The sequence below is a fragment of the Xiphophorus couchianus genome, chromosome 5 (assembly GCF_001444195.1).
Source record: "Xiphophorus couchianus chromosome 5, X_couchianus-1.0, whole genome shotgun sequence".
Lineage (NCBI taxonomy): Eukaryota > Metazoa > Chordata > Actinopteri > Cyprinodontiformes > Poeciliidae > Xiphophorus > Xiphophorus couchianus.
The window spans coordinates 6,161,239-6,180,606 of NC_040232.1; the positions used below are offsets into that span (position 1 = coordinate 6,161,239).

At 36.9% G+C, this 19,368-nt stretch overlaps 2 protein-coding genes across 3 annotated transcripts in view; both read right to left on the reverse strand.

The window, feature by feature from the left end:
* Nucleotides 1-489: 489 nt before the first annotated feature.
* Nucleotides 490-12,149, reverse strand: LOC114144748 (E3 ubiquitin-protein ligase TRIM7-like). The gene is made up of 11 exons (XM_028017859.1): nucleotides 12,028-12,149; nucleotides 8,237-8,723; nucleotides 5,639-5,822; nucleotides 4,914-5,009; nucleotides 4,305-4,394; nucleotides 4,070-4,213; nucleotides 3,058-3,205; nucleotides 2,322-2,366; nucleotides 2,226-2,252; nucleotides 1,972-2,147; nucleotides 490-1,182 (listed from the first exon to the last, which is right to left on the reverse strand). Exons 2-11 carry the CDS (start codon nucleotides 8,710-8,712, stop codon nucleotides 814-816), a joined length of 1,755 nt encoding a protein of 584 aa, XP_027873660.1. The 5' UTR covers nucleotides 8,713-8,723; nucleotides 12,028-12,149; the 3' UTR covers nucleotides 490-813.
* A 3,292-nt stretch (nucleotides 12,150-15,441) lies between these two features.
* Nucleotides 15,442-19,368, reverse strand: part of LOC114144047 (zinc finger protein 638-like) — a 29,058-nt gene continuing 25,131 nt past the window's right edge. Inside the window, exons 20-26 of one of the 2 annotated variants that reach the window (XM_028016502.1) lie at nucleotides 19,174-19,341; nucleotides 18,206-18,425; nucleotides 17,821-18,063; nucleotides 16,716-16,778; nucleotides 16,548-16,628; nucleotides 16,340-16,461; nucleotides 15,442-15,720 (exon numbers count right to left, since the gene is read on the reverse strand). In XM_028016502.1, coding sequence (XP_027872303.1) covers nucleotides 15,661-15,720; nucleotides 16,340-16,461; nucleotides 16,548-16,628; nucleotides 16,716-16,778; nucleotides 17,821-18,063; nucleotides 18,206-18,425; nucleotides 19,174-19,341 — 957 coding nt within the window. In that variant the 3' untranslated portion in view covers nucleotides 15,442-15,660. Of the gene's footprint in view, nucleotides 15,721-16,339; nucleotides 16,462-16,547; nucleotides 16,629-16,715; nucleotides 16,782-17,820; nucleotides 18,064-18,205; nucleotides 18,426-19,173; nucleotides 19,342-19,368 lie in introns of both variants that reach the window. The other variant, XM_028016503.1, reaches the window with a different exon arrangement.

Here is a 19,368-nt window from a genome sequence, read left to right on the forward strand (position 1 = left end):
TAACCAAGATTCATTTATATACGTATATATATATATATATATACATATATGTTAGTTTTTGTCTACTAACACTGCAGATTATTCCTAGGTCATATTACCAAGTTATGAAGTATTTTGCTGTTATCTTTACAGCTTCAGATCGGGACTAACGGCTGTTGCGCAGATATAAAGGCACATACAGTATATGCGGCTTAACGCTTACAAATAAAAAACCACAGTGCCACCTGCTGGACACTTTGGAACCAGCTTCGGACAAACAAAGGGAATAATGGTGACTTCACTTTGGATAAAAACCATTTTCAATAGGTCAAAGCTGAAATAGAATTATGATTAAAGCAAAACATATTTAAAGTACCATTTTAAGCATGTAAGCAGAAAGTGAACCAGTTTATTATAGTTTTTTCTTTAACTCTGATATTCCTTGTAACAGATTTGTTTGATTTGCAGTTGGATTGTTCAGGATAAAAAAAATCACATTATTTTGAGAAATATGTTTTCAAATGATTTATTTATAACACAAAATGCTAATATTTCAACAGGGGTGTTTGAGAGCTATAATATATTACTATGTTACATCCATTAAATTGCATCGCACCTTTCAGGAAACAGTAAAAACAAACTGACAGCAGCTGCCAGTAGTTCTTTAATCTTTACATACAATCTGAAGTCATTTTGACTTTCTCACACTCTTTAAGGTTGAATATTTCTTTCAGCATTCACTGAAAACGAAGTAAAATTCAGATTTCTGCAATAGAAACATTTACAATGAGCTCTGGCATTCAACATAAGTGAAGATTATGAACACTGGCTCATTCATTCTGTCACTGCAGTAGGACAGATTACTAAAGGAGCCGCGTTCTGCCCTGATTTATTGGTGCAGGGGCTGAAGAACGGATGGATGGTGTCTTTAAAACTGTCTGTGTAAGTAAAGATGACCAGCTTGGCCTCCACGTTGTAGAAGGACAACAGTCCTTTATCACAGTCTATATAGACGCCGACCCGCGACGGTCTGGTGGCGACTGTCAGGCTGGTGGCCGGATCCGTTCTGAAGGCGTAGTCGGTCCGATCCCGCAGGCTGAGGAACCAGTAGCCGTGGGCGGGGCTCACTGGGATTTTACCCTTTCTAATGACGGACCGGCTCGCTACTCCCAAGTCCCAGTCGGTTTTACTGCTGACATCCACCTGGAAAAGGACAGAGAGGGAAACATGACTGTTACATTTCAGGTGATCAATTCTGCACAAGCTAAAGTCAAGAAGTGAGAAATTAATTAAAAACTTTCATTTTGAATGTGGTTAATTATATCTTGATTTTTTTTTAAATCTTCACAGGTTTTGTAGTATTTATGGTGATGCATTTTAAGATGTGAATTTTTCCCAGACTTTACGAAAATACTGAAGGTAGCTAAAATAAATCCTGATAGACTGTCTCTAAACAGAGAAGGAAGAGGAAGGTTTATGTTCAGACTAAACAGATTCTACATGTTTTTTTGTTGTTGTTTTTTTTCAGATGGGAAGGTTTAACTCAAAAATTCAGAGGAGGTTCTGAGTTTTACTATGAAATTAAACATTTATTTAAGGAATAAAACCTGAATAAATTTAACCTAAGAGCTCAGATAAATGTGTAAAGTTGTTGCAGATTGAATGTCCTCAGTTCTGTATGCATGGATTATTTCTGAGTACATCTTCCTGTAGAAATCAAAAGATTTCCTACCTTTTCCTTTTCTATTCTATTCTCTTCTATTAATTGCCATTAAGTGGCTGTTAACCCCAAGAGCAGATAAGAAGGACTGGGGATGTTTCTGCTATCGTGCCATGTTTTCCATTATTCATATTAAAGTATTTTCAGTGTTTGAATTATTAAAATAGACAGTTAAGCGTGTATATTGAGAGGATTTCAAGTATTTGCAGGTTATTTGTAGCTTAAATCTACTACTGTATTCAGTGAATGTATTTGTTCACATGTCCTCCTACCTCCCAGTAATGGCGTCCTGAGGTGAATCCCTGATGGGCCATCACACACACCACGCGGTCAAACCGCTCTGGGTTGTCTGGGACCGGCTGATGGCGGTCGCCGCACTGGACCTGCTTTCCATCCGCTGAGATGATGAGGCGCGGGTGAGCTGTGCTGGGGTCCAGGGTGATGTCCTCTGCAGATTAAACACATTCATGATTAATTCCTCTTTATAAGACACTAAATGAACAGCAAGTCTTTTACCAACCCTTACCTGATAATTCCTGAATTCTTCTTATTCCTGCAAAGAAAAAAAAAGATTAACATTTACAGTATTTATAAATAGTTCAGAAACAATTCACAGGCTTACTCGGGATTGGCCGAGGGAGCGGCGGAGCTGGTGACGGTTGTTGGCCTGTAAACAAAACAAGAAAATTTCCTTAAATATGTTAATATATAAACATATAATTCATGCATTTTACTTCTTAAGTGAAGTATAATCTCTCAGAATGCAAGTTTATAGATATAAACCTGTTATCTACAAAAAAGTGCATATCTTTAGATACAGACGTAGGGCCACCCAGTGGTTGTTGTTTAATTTCCCACTGGAAGGAATAGTAGATTTTATCAGAAGTGCAATCAAGTAAGAGTAGGACCACTTCTGCATATTTGTACTCAAGTAAACGTAATAAGTAGCTGTCCAAAAAATTAACTGATCAAGAAATACTCCTAATTGTTTTTTAAAGAAGAAGTAATTGGTTATTACCCGACTCTGTATATTAGGAAATCCAAACACCTTGTTGAGAACATTTTGGATCCTTTCATTCATTTTATTAAGGATTTCGACTTAAAATAATGCTGAGTTATTCCTGTTATTCTGAGAAGCTGTGTTTTTTTGTTTTTACATTTCTCCAAATTGTTCCCCAAAATGGGCTTATAGGCTTATGTTGCTGCCATGCAGTAATTATAAAAGAAGCTTGTTCAGATTGGTACATGATTGTATTTTCAACGTGGGAAATCTCAATAAAAATATTTAGGCAAAAAGAAAAAAATCAAAAAAGATCTCAGAGTTTTCCTGGTAAATTTCTCCCTGGTTGTGAACCTACGGGCTTCTGGCAGGTTCTGCAGGTCCAGCTGGAGTCGCTCCACCATCTGACTGATGGTCCTGAGAATCCCTTCAGAGGTGGACTGAGACGACACGGAGACGTTGGACCAGTCCTTCGCCTGTGGGGGCGAGGACAAGGCAGGGAATGTCTGTGGAAGGAAAACGCCAAAGAGTTTCTTTGGTCAGTCGACTGCAGCGGAAAACATTCTGTAAACGTTTTTCTTTACAGAAGAAAAAAAGATTCAGGAAAACGACTTAAGGGCGTTCATGGTGGACTTTGAGTTATGCTGGGGATCATACTGGTTTTGGAAGGTACTGGGGCTTCCAGCATCAGTTTCATCACAAGTAACATTTTCCTGATTAATTTAGTTTTTTTTCTACACTAGCAGGAATTTTACCACATTAGAACCCCAGAGCATCACTGAGCCACCACTATGCTTCACTATAGTCATGGAGTTCTTTTTAGGATATGAATTATTTTTATAAAGCAGAAAATTAGAGCCACTGAAATAAAATAAAAAAATCTGATATTGTTTTCCCCTCAAAATTATTTTTTTTCCCTCAAAATTCCAACTTTTTTTCTCGGAATTCAGAATTTTTTTCCTCAAAATTTGGACTTTTTTTACCCTCAGAATTCAAAATTCAAATTTTTCTTTTCCTCGGAGTTCTAACTTTTCTCCCTTGAAATTCTGATTTTTATTTCCCTAAAATTTCCAACTTTTCTTCCTCAGAATTTTGACTTTTCCCCCTCAAAATTCTAACTTTTCCCCCTAAGAGTTCAGATTTTCTTCCTCAGAATTCTGATTTTTGATCTTATGAAAACGTCCAAATTCTGAAGGAAAAAAACCAGAATCATTTATCAACTGTTACTTTTATCAATCAAGTCTCTTCCTCATGCATGCCTTTATTTATCATCCATCTCCAATCATTCGTAAACACCAAGATACTCAACCCATATTTTTTGAGTAAATTTTTTTTATCGTTATGTTGGAATATGTAAAACATTTCCTCACCTTAAAAAACAGCACATAATCTTCAGAAACAGCCAGCTGGCCCAGAGTTGCGCTCCTCTTCTTCAGGGCAGCGATCTCCTCCTCCAGCTCTTTCAGCAAACTCCGAGCTCTGCTCTCTGCTGTTGTGACAGTCATCTCTATCACCTGGTGGGAAGAGTCGAAATAATAAAAACAGGCAGTTCTGTAACCAGCAGACATGTCTGTTTTATTATAATTAATCTGTCAGATTACTTACCTCCAAGATTCTGGATTGGCAGTGCTCCACTGTAGAGATTAGCTTCGTCAAAGCACAAACAACTCCATCTATCTCCATCTCCGCCGCAGCCTGAGTGAATCAGAAGTCTCCAGAAATTAGACTCAAGTAAGAGCAGCACTACTGCAACATATTTTTACTCAAGTAAAAGTAAAAAGATGCCGTCCAAGAGATTACTCAAGTAAGAGTAGAAACGTATTTGGTAAAAAGGCGTCTCATGTATTGAGTAACTGATCCAATTGTCATATTTCAAAATTATAATCCGATGGACCAAAATATAAACTTATGTGGAAATGTTGGTATTTTACAAAACAAAATGAAAATAATTCACATAAATAATATAATTACAACATCAGGTAAAAGAGAAAAAAAATCCAAATCAGTTTCTTTCAATGTAAAACTTATGAAACTTTAACAAAAACTGCAGGTTTGTGTCTGGGCACTGCAAAAACACAAAATCTTACAAAGTAATTGATCTAGTTTCTAGTGAAAATATTAGCTAGCTGTAGCACTTTGAGCTGACGTCACGGCAAATAAACGGCCGTCACTCTAAAATGCAACAGATTCAACTAATAAAATCTGAGAGCTCACCTTTATTTTCCGAATGGAGTTGCGTATTTCTTCCACTTTCCTCTCTCTCATGCAGATGAGCTCTTTCAACTCCATCTCATGGATTCCTAACTGCGACTGGAGACAATAGAGATAATTTAAAATAAAAGAAAGAAAACCTTTTGTATGAAAAAAAATCCCAAAAAGAAATAATCCTACAAAGAAGTTGCACTAGATTTTTGAAGAGACCTGCAGGTTTTTTTTTAAAGATTTACACTGGAAAAACAAAATATTACCAATTATTTTGTCTAGTTTCTACGACAAATATCTGAGTACACTTGAAATAAAAGTAACTTTTCAGCAAGATATAGGAGCTTGTTTTAAATAAATGATTCCTCAATATTGATGAAAAAGTACTGGTTCCACTGGCAGATTATTTTATTTATTATAAATAAAAAACATTTTATAATCTGCCAGTGAAACTGGTACTTCTTAAAATACATTTTAAGAAATTATTGACTTAAAACAAGCTCCAACTTCTTGCTTAAAAGTTAATTGTAAGTTAGTTTAGTCTTATTTCAAGTCTACTAAGATGTCTGTACTAAAAAGTAGATTAAAAAAATACTTGGTAACATTTTGTTTCTTTGCAGTGTAATTGATTTAGATTTAAACGTGTGATAACATGAGACCAGGCATTTGTAAAGCCTTATAGTTTGATACCGAGTTAGAAATCAGCATCTAACACACACACACAGACACACACACACCTTCTTAATGTGCCACTCTCTTTGAGCAGGGGCGACGCTGTGTCCTCGGTGGTCTGCCATCTCCACACACACACTGCACACACACATGTTGTCAGTGCGGCAGAAGAACTCCATGCCTCTCATGTGGATGGGACACAGCGGCAGGTTGGGTTGGACATCAGGGAGACTTTGAGCGGCGCCGCGCCTTTATTAGAGACAAAACACTTCATGAATCATAAATTCTCTAAAATCAGAGGAAATTGAAAGATCACTGCAAAAACAACATCTTTACAAGTGATTTATGTCTTGTAAAGATGTTTCTAGTCCAAATATCTTAGTACAGTTTAAATAACTTACAAGTTACTTTTCAGGGAAATATATGAGCTTGTCAATAATTCCTTACTATGGTTGAAAAAGTACTAGGTCCACTGGCAGATTATTTACATTTTTCCCATGTTACAAATGAAATAATCTGCCAGTGGAACTAGAACTGGGTTGCTAGGTGACGGGCTGGGTTTGGCTGGCGTTGCTAGGTAACGGCGCCAGTGAAACTAATACGTTTTCATCAATATTATGGAATTATTTATGGAAAGCAGAAAAGCTACATATTGCCTTATTTCAGGCGTACTAAGATGCTTTCCCTAGAAACTAGACCAACATTACTTGGTAAGATTCTGTGTTTTTGCAGTGTATGTAAATAATTCAGTTTTTATGGAACTGCAGCGTCTGACAGAGAATAAGTTGCTAATAACAATACTCCCCCCCCCCCCCCCCCCCCGTGTGCTAGTAAGTTATTTTCCACCAAAAATCTGAAAATTGAACATTTGCTAGAAAATTTCCAAATTTTTTCAAGAAAATGTCTGAGATTAATCCAAGTTTTTTGTAGAAAATGTTGAACTTTTGAAACTCAAAAATTTCCACATTTTTCCCCCCTAGAAGATATCAGAGATTAATCTCAAAACAGCTAAATCTTTTGGTGGAAATTTACCCCTCTTCTATGTTTTTTTCTTACTACAATAGCCCTAATGTGCTATTGTGCTGAAGAGATATTTGTTATCATAAACAGTAATTATTTTCCTCAAAATTTATAAAGTTTTTCTAGCAAATGTTTTACTTAAAAAAGAAAACAATAAAAAAATCTTGGTATTGCTTGATGAAATACTTACATTGTGATACATTTTTTCTACCAGATCATCCAGCCCAACTTTAACATCTGCATTTTAACATCTGTTTCTTTTATTTTTTGTAATTTCAGCTGTTTCAAACAGAAAGTAACATAGAGGAAGGTTCCAGAAAGGGATAAGTCACATGTCGGGGCATCCCAAGGTCCAATCCTCTTATTTAATATATGCTCCCATTAGCTCAGGTTATAACAGGAAATAAGACGCTGTAGCTACGTGGATGATTCACAGCTCTACATTATGATGTCACCAGGTGACTCTGAACTCATCCAATCACTGAACAGATGCTTAAAACAGATAAATGTGTGGATGTGCCAAAACTTTCTCCAGCTGAACAGAAACAAAACTGAAGTTATTATTTTTGGACCTAAACAGGAACGATCTAGAGTCAATGCACAGCTTCAGTTATTACAACTAAAAACCAGAAATCAGGCTGAAGCCTGGGAGCAGTGTTGGACTCTGACCTGAACCTTCAAAGCCACATAAGGACAGTCACAAAGTCGGCCTTCAATCACCTGAAGAACATTTCCAGGATTAGATCAAGATCTAGAGAAACTCATCCATGCGCTTATTAGCCGCACTGATTACTACAACAGTGTCTTCAGAGGTCTGGCTAAAAAAATCAATCAGATCCAGAACGCTGCTGCTGCCGTTCTCACTAAAACCAGGAAGATAGAGCACATCACCCCAGTTGTGTGGTCCTTTCACTGTAGCTCAGAGAACAGACTTTAATATATTTCTGTTATTTTATAAATCACTGAGCGGCTTAGCACCACGATATAGCAAAGAGCTGCTGTTGTCATAGCAACCTTCCAGACCTCTCAGGTCATCTGGTTCTGGTCTGCATCCCCAGTACCAGAACTAAACACAGAGAAGCAGCATTCAGCTTCTATGCAAAATAAACCTTGAACAAATTTCCAGAAAACTGCAAAACAGCCGAAACACTGAGTTCCTTTAAATCTAGACTAAAACCCAGCTGTTTAGAGTTGCTTTTAAAACATCATAAATGAAACATTTAACAATGGCACTCGACTAAATGTAATGTTTCGATTGTTGACTGTATGTTTTATGACTTTCTATTTTTGTGTTTTTCTGATGTAAATGTCTTGTTGCTGAAATGTGCAATACAAATAAAATTTGATTTACCATACCATACCATACCAACTTTATTTATAAAGCACTTTAAAACAACCACGGCTGATACAAAGTGCTGTACATCAACACACAACATAAAAATAAAAAGCATAAAATAAAAACTTACAATTTAAAAACAAAAACATCCAATTTAAAACTAGATCCCGCTAGAGTTGAAAGCCAAATAAAATAGATGGGTTTTAAGACGAGCTTTAAAAGTGATTTGATAATGGGTGCAAACCAGTGCAGGTAATGTCTTCGTACCACCTCAGTATTGGTCTCTCTGGAGGTGTGACTGAGTTACCTGAGAGAAGGGGAGTAGGGTGGCGGCGGGTCGTGGTTGTTCTGCGTCTGGAAGCCCTGGTGAGGTGAAGGCGGCGTCAGCCCCTGGAAACGTGCCATCATTTCTACCAGGAGACGTTCTGGCATCTCCCCCGGTCTCGCTGGTGGAGACGGGCCTGATTGTTGGGCCCTCAAGCCGAGATGTTCCCCTCCTCCTCCGGCTCCCCCATCAGACTGTGACATCTGCTTGAACTGTTCGGTGATTTCCCTCAAGGTTCGGTTTATCTGGAGCTCTGGCCGGTTGCTGAAGGACTCTTTGCACAGCGGACACTGGTAAGCCTTTGCAGCCTGCCCTCTTCCTCTGCCGTCCCAGTAGGTAGAGAGGCAGGACTGGCAGAAGCTGTGGCCACACGGGGTGGAGACTGGGTTCTTGAACATCTCCAGACATATTGAGCAGGTGAACTGTTCTTCCGAGAGAAAGGCAGAGGGAAGAGCCATGGCTGCTCTTCCTGAATAAAAGACGCTATGATTAGATGGAAAGACTAAACAAGCAAACATAAACAGGATGAATAATTTAAACGTATTTCACATGTGGGGTACCTCTGGGTTCAATCCTAGGACCCTTCCACTATCTCAGACAATAAGCAATAAGATTAGCTACCATAGCTACGCAGGTGATGCTCAGCTCTACATTACAATATCACCAGGTGATAATATCAGATCCTGGGCTGTTTTAAGTTGTTTTGATTCTACTTTATTATTATTATTATTATTATTATTATTATTATTATTATTATTATTATTATTATTCTGTGTTTCTTAGTCTCTTTCTTTGAATAGATCGACTTTGTTCAGTTTGTTTTAGTTTATTTTGTTTATTTCTTCCTTGTTTGTAGTTATTCCTTGTTGCTCTTAGATCCATTTCCTATTCCCGTTTACTCTCCCTCGCCCCCTGTGCCACTGTCTCTCTCTCTCTCCCCTCACACCTGCAACCTGTTAGTTAATCTCAGTACTTTGCTCCCCTTTTCTCATTCCTCCTCACTGGTTTCTCCTGTTTAATCCCATTTTGCTCCTTTTGCCTTTGTTTGTTCCTGATGTTTTTTGTTCTCCTCTGGCTCCCAGTGCTCCCATGGGTTTTTGTTTTTTTTCCCCCCGTTATAAATCATCATTTTAAATTTATTTTGTATTTTCTCGTGTGATCTTTGTCTGATATGAACAGTTTTTATGGGTTGTAGTTAAAGGCTGCAAGGTTGGACAGGTTTTTGCACAGCAATCAGGTTCTGAGTTTGACTTTAGGTCTCCCTGCAGGTGTGTTGTTTTTCTCCGGGTTTTTCGCATGTTAGTTAATGGCCTCTCTGCATATGTAGACCAACATAGGCAGTGGGTCGATTGAAGAAATCTGTAATTGGGCAAACTTTTACAGTGCACTGTAACTCAGGAAACGTCTTTGGAATGACTTTTTCAGTCCGACTGCTTAAACCTTCTCCCTAACTTCATAAGAAAGTCTAATTTTGTCACATTACAAAACTGCTTCAGTTCATTATTTCCTGCTTTCACTGCCAACAAAACATTTTGGCCAAGCTGACGTCTGGATGTTTTGGATAGTATAAAACAGAGTGAAATGATGGCGAAGAGCAACATCAGAAAGTTTCAGACATTTTTGCTCTAATCTGCAGCCTCATTATTCTCCTTTGTTGTCGTCTTTTAAACTCGTGTCTTGGTGACATCATGCAGGCTATTTTAGTCTCAGTCTGATAACATCTGCAGTCGTTGATGTCAACAACGTCACTGGTTAGTCAGCTATCAGATGCCTGAGATCCTAAAAAAAGTCTCGCAGTCACACGCACAAACTCCTGGTGCCCAGGTGTGACTTTCTGAATTACATAAATCTAATTATAGAATCACAGATTTCCACTTCAAATGATGAAACAAACATGAACACTACACTGAGGCCTGTCGCAAGAAGCAAAAATTTATTCTCTTTCTACCAAAATCTGGATGACAAAAGTCTTCAAACTGGCAAATTGAAACAACAGGGGGTACACCTTTTCATTAAATTAACAATGCAAAAATTAGTTTGTGCTTTTTTAATATATATTTTTGTTCTACCTGCTTAACGATAACCTACATTTTTATGAAACTTGTATATTTTTAAACACCCAAAACATAAAAGAGCTTCAGGCTGTTGCCTTATTAAAAGAAAAAAGGACAAGCCACAATTTTTTTGGGTCACTGGTCAAATAGTTACCATTCTTGATTTGATGTCTGGAACCGAACATAATCATCTCATGGGCCACAGATGGCCCCCGGGCCACACTTTGGACTCCCCTGAACTAGACCAAAATGATAAGATTTTGTGCTTTTGCAGTCTACAGTTTGCACACTTAGTGATATTTTAGACTTTTGAATTAAAGAATACACTCTATGTTAATGTGGTACTTTTACTCTTTTTATAGCACATTTCTCTCTGTTTACTTGTATGTTTAAGTACAGTATTGATTCAAATGGAAAGGCTTTTTCTCAAGCGTCTTCTCCCAGGAGGAACTAACAGTTGAACCAGTAAGACCAGCTGCAGTGCAGGTAACACCTGTTGGCCTGTGGCGAAGCTCAGGCTTCAGGTATGCAGCGCAGACTCAGCTGTGAGCTGCACTGATTGTTCATGTTCCTGTAACATGACTCAACACTTTCAGCGATTATTACGTTCAAAGAAACACGTTAACTCCGTAAATAAATCATAAATCATAAATCATTCCGGCTGGAGAGCCAGTCTGAAGGAAAAGCTGATTTCATCTGAAGCTGCTAACATTGACTGTGTTTTGAAAACATCACAAAGACAAATAATCTAAACATGAATGGACAGAAAAAAAGAAACCGCCCGCAGAACTCAGTCAAAGGAGTCACCGCACTGTAAAAACACAAAATCTTACCAAGTATTTTTGGTCTAGTTTCTACTGCAGATATCTTAGTACAAGTTAGTTTTGAAATAATACAAAACTAACTTTAAGGTAAATTTTCAGGAAGCTATAGAAACTTGTTTTCACTACTTCCTTACAAAAAGTCCTAGTTCAACTGGCAGATTATTTAACTTATAAAAAGACATTTTCCCATCCTAATAAAGGATCAATATTAAGGGATTATTGACTTTAAACAAGCCGCTATATCTTCCTGACATGTTACTTCTAAACTGATTTATCTCTTTTCAAGTGCACTAGTACACAATACTTAGTCAGATTTTGTGCTTTTGCAGTGAAAATGATATTTTTTGTCATTTGGTTTCACAGAACATTATCTTACTATAAAAAAAATTAGATATAATTTGATTTTTAAAAAAAACAACTGAACACTCATCCTGCTGCATTCATAGCTACTAGATGTGGATACTTATTAACAGTACAGAGCTGTGAAAATGAAAATTTTCCTGTGGAAAATAAAAATACGGCTCAACTTTGTCTAAAGAAATATTGAAAATGAATTCAATAAAACATTATGCTTAAAATCTCCCACATAACTTTCCTTTAATTAAAGATTCCTGGTAATTAGTTTCAGCTGATTGACAGCTGAAACTGAATAACAATTAAGGTTATTAATTTAATTCCTTTACTTTGATTTTATGGGAGACTTTTATGGTGTCCCATAAAAAATATGGGACACTTTTATGGTCCCATATTATCTGTTCAATAACATATCTCTGTCATTCAATACAGTCGGACTTATTTTAAATAAACTCTGTTTGTCTGTCCCATTCCTTCACTTTAAAAACAGAAAATCTGAGATCATGTGACTAAAACTCCAGCCTGTTGCAGCTTGTCTTACCTTTTCCTGATGACCAGAAACGTTAGATTATTTCTGCCGTTCAGTGGCCGTAAACGATGAAGCTTGGCTCCAAAATGTTCTAAATGACAACTTTGTGTTTTTCCCCTCATGTCATTCTTCTCCTTCAGCGTGTGTCTAACCACTCCCTTCACCTGCTGAACGGATCCAGCCCAACCTGCTGGACAGGTGTGACGACTCCACACTGCAGGTATACGGGTTTCAAAAAACTCTCTTATACGTCTTCATAACTGCTTTCTGCATCCTAGCACAGATGGGACAGACAGACACAGTTCGTAGATTTTACAGTCATGGCAAACTCTGAAATATATTGTAATGTATTATTTTGTTGTATTTTGTAAGGTATGTGCTGTAATATATGGAATTATATACTCATTTCTACAATATATGTGTTCATATATATGTATATAAATATATTAATGATTAATGAACACAAATATATGTGTGTATATGTATGTTTTTATATCCCATAATTTTAATTTTTAAATATTCACCATCATGTAATATGATCTATATGGAAAAATGTAATGTAATATATGTAAACATATAATCTCACAAGCATGTTCAATTTGTGGTAAATGTATTTTACACATATTCAAAATTATATAGAAACATAAACAAAATATATGTAAAGATTTATGAGCAATATATGGTAGGATATATTGAAAATATATGGAAAGTATGGAAATGTTTGTGATACATTCATTAAGAATGTCAAGAGGAAGAAAAAAGGAACAGAGACGGGCTGAAAAGTTAAAAGCGAGAGAAAGAGATAAAGTGAAAACACCCAGGAAGTCTGCAACTATACCTGCAAGAAGAGAGAAAAAACAGAGAGCTGAGAAACCAGTGACAAAAACATGGTACAAATTAATACAAGATGTTTTCAGTGGCAACCGCAGAACGGTGCATCCCTTCTTTCTGCTCTTAATAAAAAACCTCAGCTGAAACTTGAGTTCCAGAGTTTAATTATAGGTTCTCACCTTTATGTAGAGCTGCTGATGTTGAAGAACAAACTGAACCATCTGCTACTGTATGGAACCACAGAGTTAACAATAAGCATCACAATTAGTACTAAGATTATAAATCAAATAGTTTATTTTGCATTTTGGGGTTTCCTGTTTAAAGCTCTTTGTATTTGTGGCTTGAATGTTTTAACTCTAGATGACCTCGTTCGCATGAAATCACAAAAGACTTATTAGGGCACAAGTGACTCACCATACAATGAATGTAAGGTCATGTGCTATTTCTTTATCACAACATATTAGAGATGGGATTTGTTTTTCATAGTTTCATAGTCTCCACCTGTCCATTGTTTTGAAACCTTTTTCTGTTCATGTGGGGCCACACCTGTTTACGGGACAATGTGAAGCCTTTTCAGGTTACATTTATCCATCACTTTGTCATAAAGAGTCACCATTAGCAAAGTCACTATGAGTCAAATTCATAAAATGTTGCTCTCAACTGTCATCATGTTGAGTGAATGTAAGCCAGATAGCATCGGAGATATGCCCCTTTATCAGCTTTATTAATGACACAAATAGGTCCATGGAAAGATTTTTAGTATTATTTTTCCGGCTACACGACGCATCAAACCGTATCAAATGCATTATTTAGTCAGCCAGAGTTAATGGGGGCACCCTCAGAAAATCTCGTCCCTTTATCTCCAGCAACCAGATCAGTTTCTGTGGCTCTTATTAAAAACTCAACAGACACGAAATGGAAGAGCTACTAAAGCCACATTAGCAGCATTGAATTAAATCTACCGTTTGTTGCGCATCTCTGTGCGCAGTGCAGCGGATTTAACTCTTCATGCAGGGGCGGTCCAAGACTGTCTGAGGCCTTGAGCAGAATTTGACTTAGGGGCCCCTCATGCTGCTAAAAACATCAGCATCTCTATCTCTAGCGAAATCTGGGAGAGGGGGGATAGTTTAATTGGAAAACCTAAAAACAATCAGTTATAATTGCAGTTTACTAATTTGTATTTGTGAACAAACAGAGCTCTAAATAATCTAGATTTTGACAATCTTCCCTGTGAGGAGACAGACGAGTCAGAAAACTCAACTTTTGCTTTGAAGAAGACGGCTTTAGAAGACAGTAGCCATGAAGAGAGCGCTGTCCTAGGGTACAATTTCTCCAATTGTCCAAAAGAGCAAACTTCTCCAGCTGGGGAAGTTTGCTCTGCAGTAGAGAACGTTCTCTCAGAAACCACAGGGATTATTGTGGAGGAGACAGAAATTGCATTTTCTCTCCAAAAAACCAAAAATATATGGGAAACACTTTTGTTGTTATTTTTAGGTTTGTGTTCCTTGTTCTTTCAGTGGGGTCTTATTTACTGTGGAGGTATTTCCAGGTTTTTATTTTTCTATATTTTGTCTGTGGAGTTGCTTATTTGTTGGGAACATCAAGCCAAGCAGTGAGCGTGGGTAGTAGTTGTGGGTTTACTCCTGGAGTAAACCCACAACTACTACATGACAGAAAGGCAATCATCTTTTTTGGCTGTCAAGCAGATCCTGAATTCCAGAAATTACAACCTGTCTGTCTTCCAAGACTAAACTGACAATTCAAAGATAAAAACCTCTTAGGGTTTGTACATTTTGAGTGTGAGTTTTTGTTTTGGGTTACAAAAATAAATCACATCTGAAAGCAAGTTAGTAATTTATTTAGTGGGCTACCACAACTAACCAGCCCATCTGAAAGTTTCACCAAGTTAAATTTGAGACCTTTTGTAACCTTTTTAAATACCCACATTTTTAAAACTGGCAAGAATGACAATAAATAACTTAAGTTAATAACATGTATGGGATATTGGATAGCAAGACCTTTTATTAATTCCTTAAATAAACAACAGAAAGTCGTTGTTCAACTGGAGCAGAAATCTAGCATGGAGGAATTAGACTTTTTTTTTGTCAGTGTATAAATAAATCCAACACGGCAAATTAATAATTTCTTTGATGTATGCCCTTGTGCCAATTTAAAAAAGAAAGTACAAAAAGGGAAGAAAAGAAAAGGCAATAAAACATACAAAAATTTAATAAATGACTTAAATTAATTTAAGAACTATAATGAAAAATATGAAGCATTTAAACCTTTTAAGAATTCCTGACAATGAAATGAGGATTTTCCAATTTTGCAGCAAAATTATTCTTTAAAAACAACTTATAATTCAATATGAAATCTGCTAAACATCTAATTAAGCTGCTAGAGCTGGTTTTGACTTGTTCTTAAATTTTTTATTATGATTCTGTACTCTGCAAAGACTAAGCACTCATCCTCAATAATGTAAATATAACCTGTATGTTTGAACTCAGGCTCAGTGCTTTGCAGACCTGTTAGGTTTCTGATCACAAATAATAAATTAATTATCTGACAACTTGAAATAACTGAAGCTGTAAACAGTTTAGTAAAAAACACAACCCATTTATTTGTGTACAGTTTCTGCTGGAAGGAGGAATCAATACATTTTCCTTCCCGTTCTCCACTCTTCATAAAAGAACAGCCAACACATTTCCAGGGAGAAATAATCTGGAACTAATCCATGACAGAATGTAACTCTGGACCCTAAACGTGAAATGAAATCACACGAGGAGACAAACGATGAAATGAAACAGCAGATTTTCAGTTTGTCTTCACAGACTTCACAGACTTCACCGACGATTCTGGACTCAGCAGGAATTTCTGAAAAAGAGCAAAGAAGTCGAATAAGAGATGAAGATGCCAGTTTCTATCTGAAACTGTTTCCAATTCAGAATCATAAAGAAATTCTGCATTTTAAACATTTGAGAGAAAAGCATTGACCTTTTCAACCTGAACAGCAGTCTGGTCTGAAAGCAAAATGTGCCTTTTATTTTGAAAGTATGGAGTTATTTCACCGTTTATGTATCATCTGGATGACCATAGATCACCTCCATTTTAAAATCAAGTGTGGAATAGACAATCCTACAATAAACTGAGATTCTTTAAAACAAAATATGTGAACTTTGGTGCCTGCATTTAGTTTTTTAGATTTTCTATTAATACTTTTATTGCTTTTCCTGGTCTTTAATGTTAAGTTATTTTTTCTTATTTCAAGTATACTTATATATTTACACTAGAAACTAAACCAAAAATACTTGGTGAGATTTTGTTTTTGCAGTGAAAAAGATGTTTGTTGTGGATTGTAATTCACAGATGACTGCCACAAAATAAGCCATCTGGACTCTAAAGATAAGTGTGTTTCTATCTGATCGCCTTCATTGAACCGGTATGAAACTGAACACACACACACACACACACACACACACAGTTTTCGGCTCACCTGAAGGTTCTCGTAATGCTTCAGAGTCTTGCAGTGGCTGATCTCTGCCGCGTTGGCTCCAGTGAAGAACCGACTGCACACCTTACAGAAGAATCCCGTCTTTGGGACCAAATACTCCATACCTGTTCAGAACCAAGAACCCACATTGTAATCTCCCCACACATCTGATCAAAAACACATCACTGGTTTATTATGGAAGGTTTCGTACCAACTGCTGCACTCGGATCATACGGAGGCAGCGGCTTCTTCACGCTCTCCTCTCTGGTTTCTTCGGCTTCTTTTGTCTTTTCTGTGGGAGAAATAAAACATTTTAACATTTGGAACAAAAAGTGGCAGTGAAAAAACTGCAGCTGAAACAAACGCAGAGTGTTTTCACCTTTCTGCAGGACATCTGGCGGCTCATCGGCTGCTCCGCAGGTCACAGCCGAAGTCTCTGGTTCTGATAAAGAGAAAAATATAAACAAACAACCATAATGATGTCAGTCATTTTCAGAAAGTCTGCTGTGCAACATGAGAAGAGAGCCACTGATTTAAACTGAAGACCAAGAAACATGGAGGTATTTAATAAAAAAATATTTTTTTCTTATCATTTATCCAGACAATAATAAAATATGAAGGAATTTATTTTGGAGATCATAGAACCATAAAAGAGTTTGCAAAATAATACTAAATTTATTTAGAAAACACTTTACATTTGACAAGCAACAGCTCTCATGCTAACCGCCTCCAGCTTGCTCTTTGCTAAGCTACAGCTGGTTCATAACAACGTAGCCTGTCACAAATACTAAGGCTAGTTAGCATAGCCCCTGATGATAAACTGTTTTCCCAGAACGGTAAGTTGTTTCTCCACCATTAGAACATTGAGCACCGTGCACACAAGATTGATTGACAGCGCTAAAGTCCTCCTCCTCACTGATTGGTGGTTTTTGGTCAAGATTGGTGGATTTCTTAAAACGGTTATAGCGGCACAGAGCGATCTTTTCCCAGATTATCAGTCTTGTTATGACACTGTTATGACATGGTGACAATTCTAACAAATATGGAAAAACATTTTTATTTATAAGTTACACAATGCTAGGCATTGTTATTACGATAAACGATAATATTGTTTTGAGACAATAAGCAAGTAAAATAATGAAAATGGTATAATAATAATAATGATAATAATAATGCAAGAACACTTTCTAGAAGATCAATAAACTTTATATTCTGATAATTTAACTGTGGAATCGGAAGACATTTTAAATATCCAAAATAAACAAAACAATTAATAAAATGAATTATGAAGCAAGATTGTCCTTCAAAAAAGGGGTTAGTTGATACCAAAGCACCAGACTTTTGTCATCCAGAGAAAAGAAAAAAATGATAAATCATGCAAATGTAAATTATTGAGCTCGTTTTAATTTATCATGCGATTAATTGATTTATTGTTTATTGCGACAGGCCTACACTCTGAACTTGTTTGTGCTTATTTTCATTACCTGGAGCTTCATTCATGTTCTCCTCATCCTGGCTCTGATGCGGTTTGTTTGACTCCTCGTTCTGCTCCTCATTCTGCTCCTCATTCTTCTCCTCGTCGTGTTCAGCTGGGCTGCTCCTCCTGCTGCTCTCTTCTTCAGGCTCTGCAGCCGCTGCTGTGCTGCTGCAGGTGGCTGGACCTGGAACTGCAGGAGCTGAGGAGGTGGAAACAGGCTCAACATCGAGGCTTGAAGAGAGCGCAGTGTCTGAGGAGAAACACCAGAGGTCAGGAAACCAAACTAGAGCTGAAAATAACGATTATTTTAGTTACTGATTAATCTGTCAGTTAGACAGAATGATACCGAGTCATACACCAGCAGAGTTTAAAGACGGCTTCTTTAGTTGTACCTGGATCAGGTTTCATGCCGTCATCTGATGCCTCTGGTTGGTCCGCTGTCTCACTTGGACCTGTGTGAACGTGTGAATCTTCTGGAAGAGCGTCTCCATCATTCGGGTCCTGATCAGAATCCAAACTGCTTACAGCCTCAGCTGTTGGACTTTCCACATGTTCTGGTTCTTTCTCATCAGATTCTTTCTCCTGGGTTGCTGTGGCCTCCACAGAAATCTGCTGGAGGAAGGAGAATCGTTCTATTATTTGGGCTGGAATGAAAGATTATTTTAGTTGTCACTTAACCTACAGATAATTCTGATGATTAATTGGATAAGAATAGTGGAACATTTTGCATATTTATATTTTAGCTTTTTTAATACAATAGAAAAGCATTTAAAATATGCAAATAAACAATTCAATTCCTTTTTAAAATATAAAAATAAACACTTTATTGCCCAAAATTCAATAACAGCATTAATTATTTGTAGCAAAGGAAACTTCTTCAGTTTTGGGTAGAAGATATTTAAGGTCTTGCTTATCTCAAGTGAAAAATGTAAATATTTTTAAATACTGCTCTGTGTGTTTTTCTTTCAATAAAATGCCTTTTTTTGAGTCTGTATACCACCGTTAACGATTAATTGATTAGTAAATTAGTTGATGATTATTACAATAATCGAATCTCACCATAAATTTGATTAATCGTTTCAGCCCTAGCTGTTATGAGCAGGAAATTAGAGTTTTGCACATCTCCCGAAACAAACAAAAACAAAAAACATAAATAAATATTTAAATTCCTTCTTATTGACAATAACACAAAGTGTAAACCTAAAAACGTGTAGGTGAAAGTTTAAGCTTATTAAATTTTTAGTTATTTTACTGTTTTATGCAACAGTACAATATTTTTACTGAAGCTATTAAAAACGAAATTATTACCTTCTAAATAAGCAAATGAATCAAAGTTTTAGACAGAAACGTTCAGCTCTACCATGTGTTCCTCCTCCTGTTCGGTTTGGGGCGCCACTTCGCCTTCAGTTGACGTTTCCATGGAAACCGCAGCGTCAGGAAGTTCTGTCACGTCTCCCAGCTCATCGACGGTAACAAAGTCGCTCATGTTGAAGGGGAACTCGTCCTCCTCCAGCTCCTCCGGTTCCTCCTGACAGAAAACAGAGCAGAGTTTTCC